General features: G+C 38.2%; 1 protein-coding gene across 3 annotated transcripts in view; it reads left to right on the top strand.

Moving 5' to 3' along the window:
- Positions 1–22641, top strand: part of LOC122327734 (CUGBP Elav-like family member 5) — a 1183696-nt gene that overhangs the window by 1142382 nt on the left and 18673 nt on the right. For 2 of the 3 annotated variants that reach the window (XM_043223306.1, XM_043223305.1), the window contains exons 2-4: positions 3461–3589; positions 4732–4811; positions 14660–14806. In XM_043223306.1, the coding sequence (XP_043079241.1) occupies positions 3461–3589; positions 4732–4811; positions 14660–14806 (356 nt within the window). Of the gene's footprint in view, positions 1–3460; positions 3590–4731; positions 4812–14632; positions 14807–22641 lie in introns of all 3 variants that reach the window. The other variant, XM_043223304.1, reaches the window with a different exon arrangement.

Raw genomic sequence — 22641 nt, 5'->3', positions numbered from 1 at the left:
CTGCTTTTGTGTCATTTTTTTAAAAAAAGATTTCGGTTATTGTACTTGAGCGTGAGAAAAACAAACTCTGCATACTCTCACAAAGACGGTCTTTGTTTCCCCCCCCAAAACTAAAGTCAAGCAGGTTTGAAAAAACCTGAGAATTACAATTTTTGAACGGACTTAGAAGTTCATTGTCTGCACGCTATATACCTCCTGATTTACAGTGTGTGTTACAGTTACACTCTTTCCGCCCATAATTATTCCATTCAGCTGTCAGCCGTCGGGACAGCCGCAAGGGTGTATTTTAAAGCATGCTACCACAGCAGCGCTCGTGGCATAAATATTGAGGTGAAGCACACGCGGTATTAAATTCACACAGGTCAGCTTCGTGCATGAATCCATCCCGGACATAGTCCCATCACCCGTTTGCCTGAGATGAGACGTCGCAAGAAGCTCGGAAAGACCTCAAGGCCACATCTATGCGAATTCGTCCAGGAACGTTACCAGCCCAACCTCCGGATCGCGAGATCCCCCCTCAGGCGTTGTCGAAGGCCCATCCTGCCCTTTTATTTTCCAGTTCAGGTCCTTCTTTTTTTGCAGATAAATGCTCTCCGATGTAACGTGACAGATGTCACAATGCATCGCCTCTATTTTGATACATACCCTCTGATCCTGCCACAAACGATAAAGAGCGCACGGGGCCCGGACAACGTGCTGACACTCGTGATTATTTTAGAGCACGTCACGATCGCGGCGAGACACGGAGCCGGCCGGGTTCCAGAGCGAATCAAGGAATATCAATACGTGCGGGTCGGAGTCATCGCGGCATCTAAAGGATAAGGGAGACTCGATAGACACATCCTTCCCATTGACTTATATTCAGGAAGATCAATGCCATGATGAAGTTGCAGGTTTAGTCGGATCACACCGCTGAAGTCCAATCTGAGGCTACAAGAGTTTTTATATTGAAAAAGAACATTAAGAAATAAACTGACAACCATTTCATTCGATTTTTGAGATTTTGGCTGTTTATAAAGCGGCGTTTCGGAGCATTGGAAAGAAAACACTCCAAATACACTTTTGATTGTATTTTATCTGCGCTTTATTCATATGTTTGCTTCTGAGGATTTTAATTACAGTAATATCTTTAAAGACTGTTTTAGCACTTAGCTAGAAATCTCCAACTCCACCGCGCTTTCATACACTAAGCTTTACCGTTTTATTCCTGTATGTGTTCTGAAGGTGTAAACTGAAGGGTTTGCACAAACATATATCATGTATGTTCATAAAGAAAAAATAAGAACATTTTGTGATTTTATGAAGGGTAAAAAGCTGCTCAGAGTATTTATGAAGTGCTGAAATAAATTTTTGTCTTCTGGGGGAAAACTTTTGAAACTGCCGACAAAAAAAATAAGGGGATTTTTAAACCTGGGTTTATCTAGTGTTCAGATTTCTGTTGTGGAAATGTAAATACTTTTGTGCATATTCATTTTCATGCCTCATTTGCATATTGAAACATACAATTTTTAGAAAACTTGTACTGAAAAAGTGTTAAATTCCATCTTTTACTCGAGTGTCTTAATTCAATTACAAACAGAACAGATAATTTCATCAGCCAATTCGTTATATATATATTCAATTGATTCGTTCAAACACATTAACTCAGGGATGAAACGGCTGTGTTCTCTGAGGCACATGTCTGTTAAACTTGCTTCTTTTATTATTCCATTTATATTGTTTTGGGAGTCTCCTACAATAGATTTACATGCAAACAATCAATCAAACGATGCTTTCATTTTCTCAAAAAATACATTTAATGTCACCTCATTTCCCAATGCTAATAGAAAGGCAATCAAAACTGACCGTTTGTTTTCTGTCTTTAGAATTTTCGAGTAATGTAAAGGCCATGCATGTTTCTGATTGTTTTTATTATTATTATTATTATTATTGTTATTATTATTATTTCTTCTTTCTCTTTCCCTATTTTGTCCCTTTTTTTTCTTCTTTGCATCCCTGGCTTCATATTGTCTATTGTATTGCTCTGTATTTGTTGTTTAAAGCATAAAAAATAATAAGCTAAATAATTTCCCAAAGATTTGTTCGAAGCAGTTCTATAATTCAGTCTCTCTAAACCCCTCCTTTCTGTGAGCCTACTCAGCTCTGATTGGTCAGATAGCTTATTGTGTGTTGTGATTGGTCTATCGTGTGTGCCGCGTGTCGGAAACAATACACCAGTGGCCACAGTTCCATATTTTGAATGCTCAATAGAAAATATAAACATCTATTATGTATCATACTTGGAGGTTGTGAGGTCCAAATGAACTGGGTGCTGAGCCATCTTCATGAGCAATGTTTGTGAATCCCTTGATAAGGTCAAAAAACACTTTCATTGTCTTATAATATGCATTTATTTTTACCTTACTTTATCAATGACTCCCAAACGATTCGCTCAACCATTTATTTTTACAATTAATTTTTAATCAAGCCTGCAGTGCTTATAATGCCTGATAAAGCAGTGTTTGTGAGCTCAGTGCTGCTTTGTGTACAGCGTTACCGTGGAAACCGCTATTTGCACCTAGCAGTAAAGAATGAATTTACATTTTTATTCAGACCAATGCAAAAAGACCAACAAGTGGACGGAGCTATATGTTAATGTCTCAGGCTGATATTAACATGAAATGGTTTGGGATTTGTTTTAAAAATGACTCGTTTCAATAGTTCCGAGTCAACAGCAACTTCATACACAGTGCACTTTCAGATTTAAAACTCTGCAGGATGTTTTCATTCACTTAGAGCTGTGTTGCACACCGCATGAAGGGGCATTTTTCAAAAAAATACTTAATGGGGCACTTTAATGGTAAAATATGATGAGTTTGAACGAACGTGATGCTTATAAGCCTTATCAAGTCAACAGTATTTGACATGACTTGACCGGTATCACGTGGCACGTTTATAATTTGTGATGATCATATTTGTGTAACATTCAAGATTCAAACAAAGCATTATCTGTGAGGACACTCAATTACCATAAACTAAACACCGAACGGGACCAAAACAGCTTGCGTTAGTTTGAATTCCAGGTCAGCGGTAGCTGCGCTCTCGGTCTATCTACACCCTCCAGAGTTTCGTAGAAAGCGTTGTCTCTTCGCAGTCTGCTTCTTCCTATTAAACCAGGTCTCTAAGCACGACAGCTTAGTGCTATCACCTCAGGCCTACCCACCATTTCCAACATGGGGTTGAACCCAATTATCCCCCAAATTAAAATGAACAGACTTGGCACGGGGAACAATTACTGCTGCGACTCCATTCCACAAGCTAAATGGGCCAAGCAAAAGCAGTCCCTGTTTGCCCGTGCTGGCCAGGGACCAAAAGTCTGAGTAGTATTTGGGCTGTGCTTACAATAGTAATGTATGTGGGTAATGGGTGAGGTGAGAGGTTACGCCAGTCATTTCATTCGCTCTGTTTTTCTTTGCTTCAGAAGACAGGAAGCTGTTCGTCGGGATGCTAAACAAACAGCAGACGGAGGAGGACGTGTACCGTCTTTTCGAGCCCTATGGAGTCATCGAGGAGTGCACTGTGCTAAGAGGTCCGGATGGGAATAGTAAAGGTGAGGTTATGTCACTTTTTATGGTACGATGCCGTATTAGCAGTCAACGCTAATAAGGCTTTTTGCTTTCTCATACACACTTCTGGTTATATTGTGTCTAGTGCAGTCAAACCATTAATCACAACCAAAAAAGTATGTTTATTTCAGATGCGATTAATCGGATTTAAAAAAAAGGTTATTTAAAAATGTTTTATTTATTCTGCGGTGGCAAATCTGAACATTCAGCAGCCATTACTCTAGTCTTTAGTGTCACAAGATCCTTCAGATCCTAATAAAACATAATTAATAATCGAGCAGTAAATCGATGAGGCTCTTTTTAAAACATTTCATATTGCCCACTTTCGTATTTTTGGTTTTCATATGTTTTCAATGTTTCCGTTTTTTTATTGACATTTTATGCAGTCCAAGAACCAACAGTTTGTTCTGAGTTGTCGCCATTCAACATTAAAGGCTCATAAGAGACTGAGAAAAAGCACATATTTGAGCATTAAACTTTTTATAGACTCCATTGTTTGCCCACCGAGGCTTTAGGGACACTGCAAGACGCTAATACAGCCTGGCATTTGGAAAAGCACTGTGGGAGTGCAAGTTTTCCCCTTGCCAGTGTTACGAAAATTGCTGTAGGATTATTTCTGCTACTTAGGGGGTGGATCTCTGAATATATCCAGTCTTATGGAAGAGAAGAAAAAGATAGATGTCAAAACATTCCCTGTACAATGAAACAAGAAAACTACGTTTCATTTAAGTGTTTTATTTCAAACCCCGTTTCTGGCAAAAATAGAGCTTAATTGTATAAAACACGTTACGCTTGTATAAGGCACATTAAGGCCTTTTCTTAATATTTTGACAGCTTCTTCAAAGGCTTGCAACAAGACTGCTCTTGAATCCCCAATGGGTTTGAATTCTAGCGATGAATATCTGTAGCAGTGTTTAAAACGATATCAATTATCCTGTATTTTGCGTTTTGTTTGCATAGATGGGCATGCGGCAGTAAATAGCACGCTTTTCGCATCAGTACAGTCTCTAGAGGAGCCGCTTGCTTACTGTTGGAGGGCTTTCTGCCTCTCCAGTGTTTCGTGTGCTTCTCTACACTGTGGTTAAAGTGTTTGTGTGTCTTTCTGTGTGTGCCTTTTTTCTTTCAGGCTGCGCCTTTGTAAAGTTCTCCACACATGCCGAAGCTCAGTCCGCAATCAGCGCCCTGCATGGCAGTCAAACCATGCCAGTGAGTACACACTCCTCTATAACACACACACACACACACACACACACAGAAAACCTCTTATTTTTAGTGTTGCACTCTTTCTACTTTGAGGTTCCTCCTGCAATCAGAGGTTACAATTACTTTCATACAAATGTGCATTCTTGGGTCACTCTATTATTATAAGGGTCACGTGAAAATCTTTTTTTTTACTTCGCAGAAATGGGTTCTTTGTATTCTTTAGGTTTCATGTGGTTTTGGAAAAAAATCTATAATTTGTAAGCTTCTATTTACTGACTTAAGAGTTACACCGCATGACATTTTTTTAAGGAATAGGTTATCCAAAAATGAACATTTTGTCATAATTTACTCTCATGTCATTCCAAAAGTTTTTTGTTGTTGAAGATATGAAAGAATGCAAAAATCTTCAAAATTCTACAATATATCTACTTTTATGTAACATAAGAAATAAACTAATGCAGGTTTGTAAGGACATGAGTGTGAGTAAATGATGACAAAATGTACATTTTTGGGTAAACTACTTTTTTAAAAATGTCATGTGGTTTAACTGTCAAGTAAAAGAGTAAAACATGGATAATTTACAACCAGAAGTAATCTTATATATATATATATATATATATATATATATATATATATATATATATATATATATATATATATATATATATATACACAGATTTGTCTGATGAAGTTGAAGTCATTTGGTGCGACCAACAATGTTTTTGTAGTATTAGCAATTGTAGTTTGTGTGTTTGTGTGTGGTAGTGGTAGTTATGAGGATGAATAATGTTAATTAGTTAGTTTATTGGCCGTACCACATTTTGTTGCCAGACAAAGTTTAGCTTTTTGGGTTTTTTTATATTACCATATAATAAGCAGAAATGTTTTTTTCTTAGAATTGTATTCTTTTGTGTGCTGTAGCAGTAGTGAACAAGGCAATCAAATCGATTCCAAGCAAATAATAACAAATCAGTCACTTCAACTTACGAACTGCATATTTGGCTATATTGTTTTGTTGAATAGATGCATTGCCAGCATATCAGCACGTGGCCTTTGTCTGACCGCTTCAATCTCGAGGACTGGACGCTGAGCCATAAAAAGCCGGCTATTCAGCACAGTCTGTCTGAATCACACAGCTATTCAGTCACAAACACATCAGAAGTAGCTCACACACTGCTGTTTTATTTGCTAAAAGACTCCGGCTGGATACAGACGAGCTATGAACGGTCAAAATGCATTTGAGCATTTGAGGCACTGACATTTTTAAAAAGAAACAGAGAAGTTAATTTTCTAAAAAATCATGTTTTTTATTGTGTTAGTTGCTTTTTAGTTGCTTTTTAACCTAGTCAAAAAAGCCCGACTGCAGTTTGATTGAGATTAATTGGAATGCACAATGAAAAAACATGATTTTTGAGATTTAATAAAAACGCAGTCATCTGTTTTTTTGCAAATGAACTCTAAAATCTCAAAAGTCATTATTTGCCGTTCACCACGTTGCGATTGAAAACCTGCTATGACTTTGAAACACGAAATTAATTGAAAATAGTTTTTTTTTTATAAAATGCACCTAAAATGCATTTCTAAGTGGACTGCCACTTTAAGAAAAAGAAATACACATAGAAGCAGCACGAGGGAAAGATGTGTGTTGAGATCTGCTCTCTTTCTAACCTTTAGGGTCAACCGAGGTGCAAATGATTCAGGAACATTGAAATGTAAACCACAGTTCTAAAATCTTCACCTCACACACGCGCTCAGACATCCTTTCCTCTCTCTCCCCTCTCTCCTTCCCTCCATCCTCCCGGGACATTAGGCAATAGACTTGTTTACCTCACCTTTCACCACATTGACTGGTGAATTATTCATTGGCATGTACTGAGGTGGGAGTGGAGGAGAGAAAAAGAGAGAGAGCGGGAAGGAACGCGAGATAGAAAAGTAGAAAGAGAGAGGTGGAGAGACAGGGGAAGAGTGGAGGAAGCTCATGGGGGAGGGATGGAAAAGGTTTATAGTCATCTCGGAAGGTAAATTGATTATGGAAAACCTTACCGGCCTCCATTCTCTCGAGTCTGAGGTTGTAGAGGAAGGGGTCACGACTCGCGTGGCTCCCAGGTGCCGGAGTGAGATGTTTAGCTGAGATAATGGAGTTCTTCTCAAGGCAGGGCTTGATGAAGCACTCATCCATCTGCAAACTCTTCAAAAGAAGCGATGGCGAACTTACCGAACACCCACCAGCCTCTCACGCCCTCGGCCCACCAACAGCTTGCAGTTATTAAAGTAACACTAGCACCAGATACGATTTAACAAGTAGATTTGTATAAATAATACACTTTTTCTTCCCGCCCGCCAAAATGGCAACCAGTCAGAACATATTTGAATTTGACTTTTATATCGCGTGAAATGACTGTAACAGAAAACGCAACTTGAATAGATGTGACGAGAGAAGAAATATGTCGGGCTGGATAAAAGTAGAATACGAGAGTGTTTCATTTGTGAAAAACAAGACTTCAGACTAATCGAATTTTACTGTAGAAGGACCTTTCTCTTTGAGGTAAAATGGCATTGGAAATAGGTACGATGAAACAACATTGAAGCATCCAGTCATTTGTTAATCTAGACTCAATGTACAATACTGACAATCAAAACACATTTGATGTAGCAGATTTCAGTCTAAAGGTTGTGCGACATAAATCCACAAAACTTAAAATAGAATAAAAAGCTACTATCTTGTCTCTTTCTAGTCTCTATCTCTTTCTGTTCTGCCTGGTTTTTGCATGCTGTGAAAGTGAAATACTGCGTAAAATAAAACCCCATTCGTTCAGAATTTATCTGATTAATACACACTCTGACTTTTTTCGGTCAAATATAGTCATGCAGCAAATAGAAATTAAAAAGCTAAATGTAACTGCTAAATGTAATTGATATTTTTCACTGTATAAAAAATAAAAACCAAAAAAATGCACAAAATACGCAATTGTGCCACATTAATACCAAACTCACAAACAAGCGAAATATTATAATTCGCTTCCTTAATGCGCTGCACAAATATACCATCAAGCCTCTCTCAACCTCAGTTCGCCCTCAAAGAACCAAATGCAGCTTATATTTATTACAGTAAAGAGTCCAGTGAAGAAGTGCTAATTCATTTTAAATATGCATGTATAAAGCACTCTGCTAATGATGTGCTCGTGGGCAGCAAGAAACTGGCCTTATTGCAGAACCGCTTGACGCTTATAGTCGGTCCGATCTTATATTCGGCTCAAATCCCCCTGGCTCGTGGCAGTCCGTGCATTATCTTCACGCTCACGCATGTATGCATGTATGCACACGCCGCCTCCTTTCTATGTTTCCCCCTCTTTCCTGTCCATTTCTCTTGCTGGCACAGCCATGAGGTCACAGCTTACATACTCTGATCTAATTTTCCAGCTCCAGAAGCTCGCGCTGAATGCGTTCGCGCGCTTCCTCATCGAACGACACATAAATATGAAGAGAATGTACATACATCAAGAGCAGTGCAGGTTTGAGGAAGGGTTTCGACGTGCGCTTTATTCCACGCACGGCCGCCCCCTTTGTCCCCCACACCCCCACCTTCGCTTCGGACGTGGGGCAATTAAAAATTTACACGGCCGTGCGGTAAAGCAAATTGCCAGACTTCAGGAGGGCCTTGTACGCAGGAAGACCGGGGACGAAATTACGCCCGGCGAAGGCTGGGGAGGGGGTCAAGGAACTCTAGCCCCTCCGCTTCGGTCTCATTTCCACCCGAATGTATACGCCTGGGATCGAGCGTATTTCGACAAATACAGGAAAATGAAACTGCCGCTGCTATCTGATATTACAATCTCCTTGGTTAGGAGAGTTTGCGCTGCCGACCGATTGCCACTGTCTATGGTTGAATGGCAATGCGTTCAGCTGGATTTTCATTTCCTCACGACTGTGTGGATATCTGAGCAACAACTACAGGAGAAATACTGGCCCAAAATTGCTGTGGTCAGAACGTAATGATTGGCTTTGCACGGCCTGAGCTCAAACATGTGGGTTACTTGCATTTTTATATCTGTTTATTTTCAAATAAACCCGTCTCATTTGAGGCATTAGCTACTTGAATATAGTTATTTTTGGAATATGTACAGTACGTATACTTATTCAATAAAAAAGTTTTACTAAACAGGTGATGCACCAATAGACCAATGCAATCTACAAAGAGCAGCGCGAATGTCCGTAAGGATATGTTCGGATTCAGAGTCCGGTACTCCAAATAAATAAATATGTGAGGAAATAATCGCCTCCCATTTACCGCGTGCTCTATGTTCTCTGCGGTCATTTCAAGTGCGAAATATTTAAGACATGTTAAACAATTGCGCAAATACCAATAATTTGACAAGTGCAAACCTTAGTAAACTGCATTGCGTGATTCATTTTAAGACTCTCCTCCCATAAATCTTGCATCTGAAAGGGAAACCTATTCAGTGAGGTCAGGCAAAAATGACTGTGTCTGCACCGCTAAAAACAGTACTATCTTAACGGCAAAAGACGGTTTATGCTGGAACAAGTTGCAAGTCTTTATAATTTTTATTATAAATTGTAATTTTTATAAATTTTATAATTTTTAATATATATGTCGTTTTTATTTATATATATATATATATATATATATATATATATATATATATATATATATATATATATATATATATATTTTTTTTTTTTTTTTTTTTTTTATGCTACAAGAAGCAGCAACAAACTCGGCTGCTCTTTGTGCAAGATAATCGGTTTCTGTTATCTTATTCACAGTTAATGCACAAAGACAGATGTGTAGAGTTAGAGTTACATCAGATATGTAGCTTAATTAATGCCTCCATGGTCCACGTTCACAGACAAACCTCAAGAATCGGGAAAGCAGCAAGGTGCCCCCTGCATCACTACTTCTCGTAAAGATGCGGGCCGCGCTTTGATTCCAGGGCCTCGTTTTCCTCCTCTTTTTCCTCTGTAGAACAGCTGCACTTTTTATTCCCACAGTTTTACTCTCTCTCTCTCTCTCTCCTGAATCCATTTCGTTGGGTCCTGGACCTATGGGAATTCCTCCGGGTGCTTGGCGGCTTAAAATTTAATGAGAGTTTTACTTCACAGATCAACCACTACTCTCTCTCTCTTTCTCTCCCTTTTCCTCCCCCTCTCTCTATCAGTTTCTCTTACAAACGCATAGCCTATATCTTGCTGGACCAACAAGCCCCCGGCCCTGATATTCGCCGGATGTCTCAGAGCTAAAGCAAACAAACAGTCAAGGGATTGGACAAATACCATCAACACATTCAGAAAATTGTGAACGCTCCAAACTTAGGACTAAAGAAACATTGAATTTCTTCTTTTATTGGCTTTGCCCAAGAACTTTCATAACACACAGTAAATATTTTGTTCTCCTTCGTAATAGCTCAAGGTGGTGTGCAGAACGTCTAGGTTTTCAATAAATACTCTGAGCGCTGCAGATAATCGCATTTGAGGTTAAGATTAAAATGCCAGCGTAGGTCTGCATACAACTTAATACCACGAGTTCAAGAAGTTAAAGGCATAGTCCATCTAAAAATGAATGTTTTGTCATCATTTACTGATACTTTGTTCAAGGGAACACAAACATGTTCTCTTTATACAATAAAAGCGAATGATAAGGAAGTCAATTTTTGCCACCAATGAAAACTTTATCAAAAACGATTGTGACGTTTTTTCTTACAGGACTCTAAAGATTTTTTTTCTGGCAATTGGAAGTTGATATCTCACAATTCTGACTTTTTCCTCTGTTTTTCAGACTTTTTCCTCTGTTTTGGAGAGATTAGAGCTCACAAAGGATAGTGACCCAGGCTGTCGAGCGGCAAAAAGTAAAATTAAATGCTATAAAATCATCAAAGAAATAGTCCAAATAACTTATATTTTAATATTTTAAACGCTATAAAAATTATTATGATTTTTTTTAATAAGATTAAATATTAAATAAATAAATACATTCAGTTTTTTAATTTACTTTTTAATTTAATATTTTATTTACATTCACTTTTACTTTTGTTTTTGTAAAATTACTAGCAGTTTCTCAGTAAAAATTGTTTCAATGCAAATTCTACACCTTTTTTTAGTGAAGTCTTGTACGGAAAAGAGCAGATAGGACATTGTGCAAAACATCTTCATTTGTCTTCAACAGAAGAAGTTAGAAATGATAACCAAATTGTCATTTTCGACCGTACGCTCGCTTTAATCGGTGGGGGGGAAAGATGCTCCAGGTTCACCGTCAAACTTTTTCTCACCACTCTATTCTAAACGCCAAATGTTTTTATTCCAGTCCACAGAAGTCTCTAACTCCCAGAGGTTTTACCCAGAAATCATTTTAACTACTTTGGTGATAAAAAACCTGAAGGGATACAAGATAAGGCGTTTTTTTTAGAGATTGCAACCTCGCTCTGTCTTACACTTGTGCTTTTTGCGGTACGATTGTTGACCTGCAAAGTCCATTTTGTTTAGTCGTGCAGCACAACTAATGAGCAGTGACTGAATGCATTGATAGTGTCCCTGGTAATGATATCCTAACTAAGCAGTTGAGGAAACAATACAATAAAACAGTTCTGGAAAGGCTAAGGGCATGAAGGTTCAAACAGAGTGAAATCGAAAATCAAATCTACATTTATCTTCCCTAGCGACTGGCTTTTGTTGCTTTTCTGGCAACCCTTTCAAACGCCTACATGAGTGCCGTATGCCTAGAGCCAGAGTTGTCGAGCTTGGATGTGCAAACTGATTGCTTTGTACTCGGCCCCTGCTAAGCATTCCGTCAACAATACAGAGAACAACAGTTACCACCCTTTTTTTTCAGCAGCCTTGGTTCCGGATTTCCAGCTTGTTTTTTTATTTTCTCCTTATTCACTAAAGGCTTTTTTAGAAAAGTTCTTTGACAAAAAGGATTTTTAATCAACCAGTTCTTTTTTTAGAGTAGAACATTAGATTTGAAGCAAAAAGTATTTGGAAATTATGTATCAGTACAAAAAGTATACAGTAGAAATATAAATATATATATATATATATATATATATATATATATATATATATATATATATATATATATATATATCATTATAATTGATATAAATGTATAAAATTGTAACTAAAATGATTAAAACTGAAAAATAGTAATAAATACTATGTAATAAATATCAATTTAGTTTGGGAGCCATGGGATCCCTTTTGACCAAATTTCATTCAATATCATTCTGCAATCATAATTTAGTTTTCTAGGAAAAATCTGTGCATTTTTAACATTTAATAACCACACTGAATTGTAGCTCAGTCATTACTTTGTTCATTAAAAATATTGAATAAATGGATATATTGATATATATCCAGTGAATAAATGCCTTTTGAAGAAAATAATTAAATGCACGAGGCACATTGTGCTCTGGACGAATCATGGACAATTATATGATTAGTTGCTTTTTTATGTCGCCATTTACAGAAGCATTGTTTTCCACCCAGCCTATAGATGTAACGGCAACCCATTTTTGGGACACGATCCACCAGCTGAGGACCTAAAACAGTCCCCTTTCTGCTCTACAGACATGGCTTGTGGCCTCACCTGATATATTGTGGCTGCTTATCGACATTTTCACGTCAATTTCAGCTAGCCTCTTATCTTGGCTGATGCACAACCTTTCTCTACTGTCAGATCACAGTCATATTTCGGCCTTTTTGCCAAAATCGATTTTGTATTTTTTTTTTTTTTGGATTCGGACAATATAGCGCTGGAACAGGGGATGCTGTAGACTGATAAAGGTCAAGTGTAGCATCGAATCATTGAGAGATTCATAATGAATGTGAGCACGGCAGGTGTTTCATTACCACGGTACGGGAGAGAACGAGCGAGCCAGACTTAGAAACCCACACATCCAAGGTCAGACCGTGACCACTGGTGGCCTTGTCAATCTCAAAACACACCCACATTCTTCATCTAATCCGTTTGATATTTCAGGTGCGATACCATAACCTATCAAGTAACGTTTGGCGTCGGGAGTTTGTTGGACAGTGATTCAGAACCAGGATGTTTTTTGTTTTTTCTTCGGGGTAGTTTTGAAATGCAGCCACCTTGTGATTGGTGCAAAGTTGAAGTGGAAAAGTCACGGCAGAATTAGAAGGTTTTGGTCATTCTTAAAGGGGCAGGTCACCGCAAAGTAAAAATCCTGTCATTGTTCCAAACCTGAGTGGCATACTTTCTTAATTGAACACAATTAATAGGTTTCCAAAATGCTTTTTTTGATAGTGATATTGGATGGGGACCGGAGGTAAATTATACGATTCATATTCTAGGTTGCATGATAGATATAACGTGATTTGAGTGTCCAAAAGACATGATTAGGTGAAAATATTTACATAAACCAGCTCATAAGGCCTGCAGCCAGTGAATCAGCGAATTGAACTTTTTTCAGTCCAGTTGATAAATGAATCATTAAGGCCGGTTTTGCGAACTGCATTCCACGAAAAGATCCAAGTCAAAAGAATGAATAAGGTAGAGGAATGCCTTGTTTAAGCATCTCTACTCTCGTCAACATTTTTGGTAAAGATATGCCGAGTGTCAAAGATTTTTTTTTTACGCGTGTGAATTTTGAATAATGCATTTTTAATCTATTTCTTACTTAAATCTATTACATGGCTTCAATAAAACTCAAAATATATAAAATATAGCGTGCAAGTTGAATGGACAAGGTTCTTTTTGGGTGGTTCTTATTTATAGGATATTTATTTGTGTGAGTCATACAGGTTTGAAGTTCATGTTTAAACCAAGCTGTTTAAACCAAATACGATGACTGTAGCTATAAAATTCTTTAAGAATAGCAATATCCATACCACAATTTAACTACACGCAATACGCAGTACGTTGTAACTATAACAAAGGAATAATATTGTTCAAATCATTTTAGAATGATTCAAAGCTTAAAAAATTTATAGTGGTTTTACTGAAAAAAAGCTACTGATTCATAATGGTATTTTAATGGAAATATTTGAATTTTTGTTACCATTTGTATTGTTTTTTGCTTTTTTTTTTGGGGTGGCGCGATGCTGTGTCTTTATATGACTTCTACATTTATAGTTAACATTCTAGGCTTTTCAGTGAACTATTACTATAACTCTATATTAAATTATTTTTATTAATATGTTTATGAGCTCCATTTTTTTGAAATATATAGCGTCACTGTAATGGCGTGATCACATTTACCACAGTTTTTCTGCTATTTTTTTTTTTTTATATATATATATCTTTAAGGAGCACTCCACTTTTTTTTGCAGTGCCACTTTTAGCTATAGCTTAGAATAGATCACTGAATCTGATTAAACCGTTAGGATCACACCCCAAAAATAACTATGCTCTTATTCTGACATAATAAGCAAGGTACTGTGCTGCTGTACCATGATCACAGCGGGCACAATATTACACAGCACCTGAATTGCCGAGGACTATTTTCAGGCGCTGCGTAATATCATTGGGCCTGCTGCAGCCGTGGGACGGTTCCTTGATTACTACATTGGAATCTTTAGGTGGGAAAAATATTGAAACTCTAATTTTTGAGTGTGACGCCAATGGCCTAATCAGATTCAATGATCCATGCTAAGCTACAGCTAAACGTGCTATCGCCAGATCCAGAAATCGGCTGCATGGATTAACTCTGAGGCGGCTGGAAAATGTGAAAAAAAAAAAAGTGGCGTGTTCCTTTAAATCATGTGCATGTTGAGTTGTGTTTCCTGTGGTGGTCTACGGTCTCGCTTGCAAAGCGGGAGGTTAAACGCAACCTGCCCTCTCTCCTCAGACTGGCTCCGATTCTCTCCTCCCTCAGGGTGCGTCGTCCAGCCTGGTGGTCAAGTTTGCCGACACAGACAAGGAACGCACCATCCGCCGCATGCAGCAGATGGTGGGCCAGTTTGGCATCTTCAACCCTGCCATCGCCCTGCCCTTCAGCACCTACAGCACCTACGCACACGCGGTGAGTACCCTTCCTCCCCTCCGGGGCACTTGGGCAAGTTTTGATGATCTCACTGCCGCCCACATACCCTCCCCATCACTGCATGCCCACACGTCCTCGCTCGCGTTCCCAGAGTGACTCCGAATATTCCATAGGAAAATCTTCACCTGGTTATTTATAGCTGTCATCGGTACGGGGGAGGTTGAAAGGCAGACGAGAGGTTGAGTCACAGTCCCTAATATTCATTCATGAGGGACATCTCGGTTCAGTTTTGGGGAGAGATACTATAAAACAGTTAGCTTCTAGTTAGCTCCTCCATACAGAGTAGAGGGATATACATATATTCATGTACTGATAGGCGTAGGCAAATTTTTCTCGTAAATGCCAGGATTAATTGTTGGAGTCGACCCGGCCCCCGGGGGCTTATCATTCACACTCATTTTCATATCACAGACATGCGTGGGCCAGCGGAAGATGTGCGTACGGACAAGCCCACAGTAACTGCCGGGCCAGTACGCGGGGAAAAAATACGCCCTCATTAGCATTCATGAGATGCGGAGCGTCCGCAGGAAATGCAAATGGTCCGAGAGAGCGGCGCGCGGGAAGGCAGGCAGGGTGGTTGCCGTGGCTCCCACAGGTTGGCAGTGACTTTTATCTCCCGTGTCAGAGATGGTGCAGTGTGCCGCTCGGTGGCAATGACACTGTCTCTATAATTCACCGTTCCAGCCCGAGCCACAACCCACACATGCCGAAACCAACCGCTTTATGATATCGCATGCAGCTTGTGGCGAAGTTTGCGACTTTTTATTAAGCGTCTTTCTCGCTTGCTGTTTTTGAATCAACTAATAAAGGCTAAATCGTTATTTTAACCAGGTACACAGAACACATTTAATGGGGCTGTTTTTCTCTCATTTACGAATTTTAAATGTGAAAAAATATAGGTTATCAGTGCATTACACGGTTCCTGTCATATTAGTAATCTATTGAATCACTTCATGAGAGCTGCCATATTAAAATCACATGACCAGCCGTTACAATCCAACCCTAAATTTTATTATTATTGAATACTATTTATTGTGGAATAAATGTGAATACCAGTGTATTATTAAGTGCTCTTAGATAATTTATTATTATTTTAAATTAACTTACATTTTAATAATTTAAATTTCATTTAAATGTTTTCGTGATTTTGTCATTTTTATGTTTATATATTTATTTCAAGCTTTAAGTTTTAGCAATTGTAGTACTTCAACCTAAACTTATTTTCGTTACATTTTTTGCATCAATTTTCATCTAAATATTAGGATTTTATTCCTTCTGTAATAAGGTTACAGAAAACATTTCATAGTAAAAGTAGTAGTTGGAGTAGTTTTAGTTAACAATAAAAACACTGATACAAATATCATCTTTACAGTAAAAATTGAAGATTTTTGTTAATGCTTCCACACCACTAGGTGTCAGTATAAGTAAGGGAAGACAACATCTATATAACCAGAAAAAAACTTTTTAAAGATCCTTTCCCCAGTACATGATTTTCTGGTAGGTTTGTATAAAATTTACTCTCAACAAACGGCTAATGCCGAGTAGTAAATGGTAGCTTGTAATTTAACAAATAATAACCTACCTCAAATTACGAAGCTTGTTCAGTAGACATTGGATTTGGCTTTTCAAAAAGCAATTGCTTTATCATTTTCATCTGGCAGCTAAATATACGGTGCATTTATGTAAGCAACTCTATCGTGCAATTTTTTTCTTCTGAAACCATTTAAGTGCAAACCTCACCACCCAGCTGATTATAAAGGTATTATTAGTCGTGTCAGTCACAGTGCACATTGCTGAACAATGCATGTGCTGAAATAAATGCTGAACCTTAATCCTGACACACAACCATTATGTTAGCGTAGCGATGACAGATAGTCAGCATTGCTTTTTGTCACAATCGGATGATATTTCTGAACTCTAAATTGAATCCATCAAGCCTCTGCTTTTGTACTCGACTGGTTTGGAAAAATACGTGACAAAAATATCACAGACAAGTTTTTTTTTCTGTTCGACTTGGGCTAGTAACCGTCCGGCTAACACCCACAGCAGCACAGCTACCACTTAGCAATGAACTAGCATAGCAAGTTAGCTCCACTAGCATTTTCCACACTCTTCAGTTCACACATTTCCCTCACCTCAGCAGAACCCGGAAGGGTCTCCAACAGGCCTTCATTGCGCCTTCATAAACAGGCAATAAGCCACAAAAGCTAAACGTTAGCTTCAGATATGGCAACGGTACATTTAGAAACGTGGAGGACGAGCAAATTAAGAGGCTCCTTCCACAAACACAGCTGTGCTGAGGATTACTGGGTTGAGCTGACAGCCAGTAAATTGGATTTTAGTCAGAGCAGAGGAGGGGGGCATCTGAGCGCAAATTGGAGGGGTAATAGTGCTGACAACATCGTGCCAAAAGACAGATGCGTTTTTTTAAAAAGGTACATCTAACTCCTAAATCTGACAAACAGCTTATCATTCAGTAGTACATGAAGATGTTGGAAATATCAGATGCGGCCCCGTCCTCGTCTCTGGAGTGGAATGGGGGGTGTGACATAAACACGCGATGAAAGCGAGAAACATTAATTTTCTTTCAGACGCTCTTGTCAATACAAGCCGAACATCTTTTATCTGTCTTTTTCTCCCGCTGCCTCATGTTTGATCTTTTTCCTTTTTCTGAGCGGAGCCATCTTCATTTTTGACTTTTTTTTCTCTCTCTCTCTCTCTTTTTTTGGAAGATGAATAAAAGCGCGGCTGTTGATGGAAAGCCAGAAAGATCTCTTTTACTTGACGCCAATCACCAGAGACGGTGCATTAGATTAATATGACGCACAAATTGCTTGAAAGCACTTCAGAATGTTCTGAAGCCAACATTAATGAGGGGAATGTTTGTCTGGGTATTTTTGGGAGGAGGGTGCTGAGGAAGGGGGGGGCAATGCTCTGCTATTGACCTACATTGCCCCCTGTTGTTGAGAAATATAGCGGCGTGGGCTATTCGAAGGGTTTTTTATGCATCTTTTTATAGTTTTTATGCATTGTTTGAAAGCACTCCCTTCTTATGGAGAACCTAGAAATTGGTAACATGATTGATGTATTATATAGAAAAGCACAATCTCACCCCTCGCTCAAAATGTCTTTCTAGTCATAAATGGATACTTTGCAGAAATATGACTACTATGTACTGTACATATAAACCACCCTCTTTGAGCAAATATATGGCAAAGAAATATCGAAATGGAAGTGCACTCAGATCCAAAACATATTTTATGTGAGCACAAATGCTTCATTTTGATTTTGGTTGCATTGTGAAATATAATTTTTAGGGCAATACAAATGCATGCCACAGGGGGAGCTGTAGTGCACGTAACTGTAAAATGACTACGTCTACATGCATTTTTTCATATTTAGGTCAAGTGTCTTAGCGGAGCAACAGTTTGTAATAGGAACGTGCATCTCTATAACCGAGGCCAATGCGATACGCATCTCGATATATGCATAGCCATCGAAGCGATAATTAAAGATACCTTAGAGAAGCAGCTACCGATGTAATGCGATACGATTTTTATGCGATTTAACGCAATGCAATTCATTGCAATATTATGCAATAAACAAATATGCTATCAATTTTAATATGGTACACAGTTTTATTTCTGTGGTTCAGACAGACAAATCATAAAAAAAATTACTTAAGTGCCTTTTGACAGTGTTGAAATATGTCATGTTTATATAGTAGAAGTGCTGATGAGAGAAAACGCATGAGATATTTTACACAGCTACATATATTTGATCTACACATCTACTATCTATAATAATTTTATACAAATAGTTTTTTACTGATATATATATATATAAAGACAATATATAAATATATAAAGAGACATACATGCAATGTATATTTTGAAAATATTTACATGTATATATTTAGATCATTTATATTATATATAAATGTATTTAATGTATTGTCATGTGTGTGGACTCTTTCTGGTTGTTTTTTCATGTACCACATGCTCTGTGTGCCCTACTTTCGCTCCTCTGTTGATTGTCGTATTGTGTTCAGGTGTGTCTTGTTAATGAAGTAATTTCCTGTGGGCTATAAGTTCCTGTTTGTTTCAGTTCAAATGGTCTTGTCTCGTCTATGCATGCGTGTGGTTTCAGTCTGCCTACATACCTACCTGCCAGCCTGTCTGTCTGTTTTATTCTCATTTACTCTTTTGTGGAAGATTAAAAACTGTTAGAGTGATATTCTCGTCGCGGGCTCCTTTCCGCAACCACACCGTGACATATATAAACATAACATATTTTTCTTATGTTATTATAATATTATTTTTTTATATTAAATATATACATGCCTGCGCATGTATTGAGATATATATACAGAATAAATCTACATATATTATGTAAACCAAACATTTTTTTTGGATTCAGTTAATCATCACCCGGAACTATAATAATTATTTCAATAGATAACAGTACTTTTGAGTAGCAATAACATTTTAAAATTGTATTATTTAAATGTATTTTAATCAAATAAATGCACCCTGGTGAAAATTCCTAATGATCGCAAACCTTTGAATGGTTGTGTAGATTATATTGAAGCTGATTATATACAGCACATTGGGGGTTTTTTTTGGACACCAAAACAAAATACTACTTAAGAAAGTGAATTAGTCCCGAGCATTAATATCTGGGCTTACATACTTGCATGCGTTTAGGACCTAAAACAAGTTCCGGTCGAACCAAAAGTATGTTTGCTCCATCTCCGTGTTTAGTCCTGAAGATGCGCTTTAGCAAACAGCAGAAAAAGGAGCGAGGCCATTTCAGGCAATCTTACAGGGCCAGGGACCTTAATAACCGGGGTCCTCGCATTCAGCTCACTCCATTTCTCGTCTCTCTATAAATATCTCTCCAGTCATCCTGCCATTCTCCCCGCGCTGCAGCAGAGCCAGACCGACTGTAAGGGGTCATGTGTGATGCAGGCAGAGGTGGGCAGAGACACAGAGCAGCTCTGGGTAGATAATTGCCAAGTGATAAAGAGGTGATTGCCTGGTGGCACCGAGGGAGACTAATGCCATCGGCAAGCCATAAAAAAACCCACATGCCTGACACTAAACGAATGCTGTCGCCCAGGCAACTTCTTCCCGTGGCCGCTTCTGTTTTTTTTTCCCATTTTGAAGGAAGAAAAGGTTACGACCTCAGTGATGAAGACTTCGCTGAAGGCAATTTGGTCCCTTTTGCCTGCGCTTGAACGCTTCCTGTCTGTTCAAGATGCTGGGTAAAGTTGTGGTTTAGAATTGTTCATGGATGGTTCATCCAGTTTAATTGTTGTAATTATTTGTAATTTTGCAATTATTTATAATTATTATTTCACTCTCATGTCATTCCAAACCTGTATGCTGAATTTTTTGGAGCGATTTGTTTTTTCATTTATTTATTTTATTTTTATTATTATTAAAAAAATGTTTTACACAGTACCTCAGTGTTTTTTTTTTTTTTTAATAGCTTGTGTCAGATCGTAAAACTACATAACACATCTAAAAACCTCTTAAAATTAAAGTGAGAAGTTGTATGATGAATTCTAAAATGTCGGTTGAAACACTTTAAAATCTTAATCACTATTAATCATTTGCATATGAAACAGGTCTTAACTCTTGGTCATCATTCACTTTCATGAGATGGAAAAGAGCAGCTCGGACATTCTGATAAACTTGTCCTTTTCTATTCTAAGCGAGAAATAAAGTCATGCCTGTTTGAAAAGGCAAATGGTAGAGTAAAAGATTAATTTTGGGCTGAACTATGTCTTTGAATAAGAATAACAGAAATACACAAGAGATGTTTTTTTTTTTTTCTTTTTAATAGTCTCGTTTTTCCGCCGACAGCCGAAGGACCTTGTTTTTCTATTCTTTTTTTTTTTTTTTTCTCCTTCTCTCCCCTCTACCTCCTCCAAGAACAAATTGATGTTGCTCACTTCTCCCCAACATAATTACATGCTTGGGCCTCCAATTTTCTGTTTTAATTCCTAAAGAGCAGAACTGAATGCCACATCGTTATCTGAGGCAATCTGGTGGCAGCCATGAAAGGCGACATTATCCGAGCCGTTCATGGAGGGAAATTACAATATGGAAGTCTTCAACTCACCGCACTACGCTCTGCCCAAAGCCTGTCCCTCTGGCTTTTAAAGGGCATTAGCAAACTGTCACCCGGCGAGAGCCAGCCAGCTTAACTCTGACGCCCAATTCAGCACGAAGGAAGAGGCCGGGAGATGGGCACAAAAGTGTCTGATTACTGTGGCATGGCTATTACATGGCGGAGAGAGACTAGACTGTCTTGTCCCACCCTTGCCTGAAGGTTGACAAATGCATTAAATCAGTGGTCCGTGACCCATTTTTTTTTTTTTACGTTTTTAAATTCTAGCAAACTCACCGCGAGTAACAATTTAGCTATACGTGGAAAAACTACAAAATGCACTCAAAGGTTAAAGGTAGATTAACCCTGAAAACGTATTAAGTAGTGCTGCCAAATGATTCATCGCGATTTGTTTACATAATGCGTCTTTTGTATATTACGCAAAGGCATAATATTAAATATATACATGCATGGCCTTGTATTTCCATATAAATATACACCGAGCGCGCATATTGTGTGAACAAAAACTTTTATTTCGTATGCGAAGAGCACTATTAAGTGAAGTATTAAGCAGTTTCACAAAAACTCAATTAATTTTAGAATTTCTCTGAATGAAATGGCACTTACTCAGCATTTTTGCGCTGAGGTTTTATTTGTATTCATTTAACTTGCTCATGCTACTTGTTTCCCCAAAACTGTGGATTTTACCTGAAGGATAATAGATGATCCTCAGCGGTTTGTTGATGGAATTATGCAAACGAAAGGAGGAGTTTATAGATAGTAATGCAGGAGAGGCTTATAGATTTGTTTTGTGGGTGGACGGCATCTTTCAGGCTCAGTGACAAGGCCAATGAGAGAATATGATTGCCTTCCTGCTATCCAAAGATGAAACAGCGGCGGAGAGCAAAGCCTACACGAACAATATCATCCTCTGCATTCAAATGAAGAGTGGCAGCTGGATGATTATTGTATGAAGTAGCATATTACTTTTTGGCCTTATTTCCTCTTTGGGGACCGTATGCTGTGATGTACAGGAATGCTGTTTGATTAGTCGCGTTATAGTTTAACTGGATGGGAATGGTTTGATGTCGACCATGTTGTTTTTTGCATTGATCTTTCAAACAGACTTCAGTCAGAGCACGATTCGTCAAAACGAACGAACAGACATTTGCACACCTTCCTCTCCTCTATTGAAAATGTGTCTTTTACCTCTTTAAAGATAACGCAAAGGGATGTGATTTTATGAAACACCGTTTTGAAGGAATTTATTTGAATATATTTGGTACTATATTGCCAAAAGTATTGGGTCACCCCCCTCCTCCACCCCCCACCGATGAACAGATCTGACTACTTTAGTCATTTCCATGAGTGCAAACCGTAATATTTATGCATGTAATGATAATCTATGTTTGTGTATGTTTATGTTAATTATATGTTTACACCCAAACATGGAAGCATTTTAATTCCCAGCAAATTAAATGGGCCTATCGCATATGCTCTGCCAAAAGTCCGCATGGTGACGTTTTAGAAGAAAAGGTAGACGAGTAATTTCATTTTAATTCTATTTCGTTTGTAGAAAAGACAAGAGACACACACACACACACACACACACACACACACCTATTTTTATTCTTAACTAACTGAATACTCTGCCAAAAGTCTATATGCGCACAGTGACGTTATTAGAAAAGACATTT

Source organism: Puntigrus tetrazona, chromosome 22 (genome assembly GCF_018831695.1).
Source record: "Puntigrus tetrazona isolate hp1 chromosome 22, ASM1883169v1, whole genome shotgun sequence".
Classification (NCBI taxonomy): domain Eukaryota; kingdom Metazoa; phylum Chordata; class Actinopteri; order Cypriniformes; family Cyprinidae; genus Puntigrus; species Puntigrus tetrazona.
This window is presented reverse-complemented; position numbering and strand designations above follow the sequence as displayed.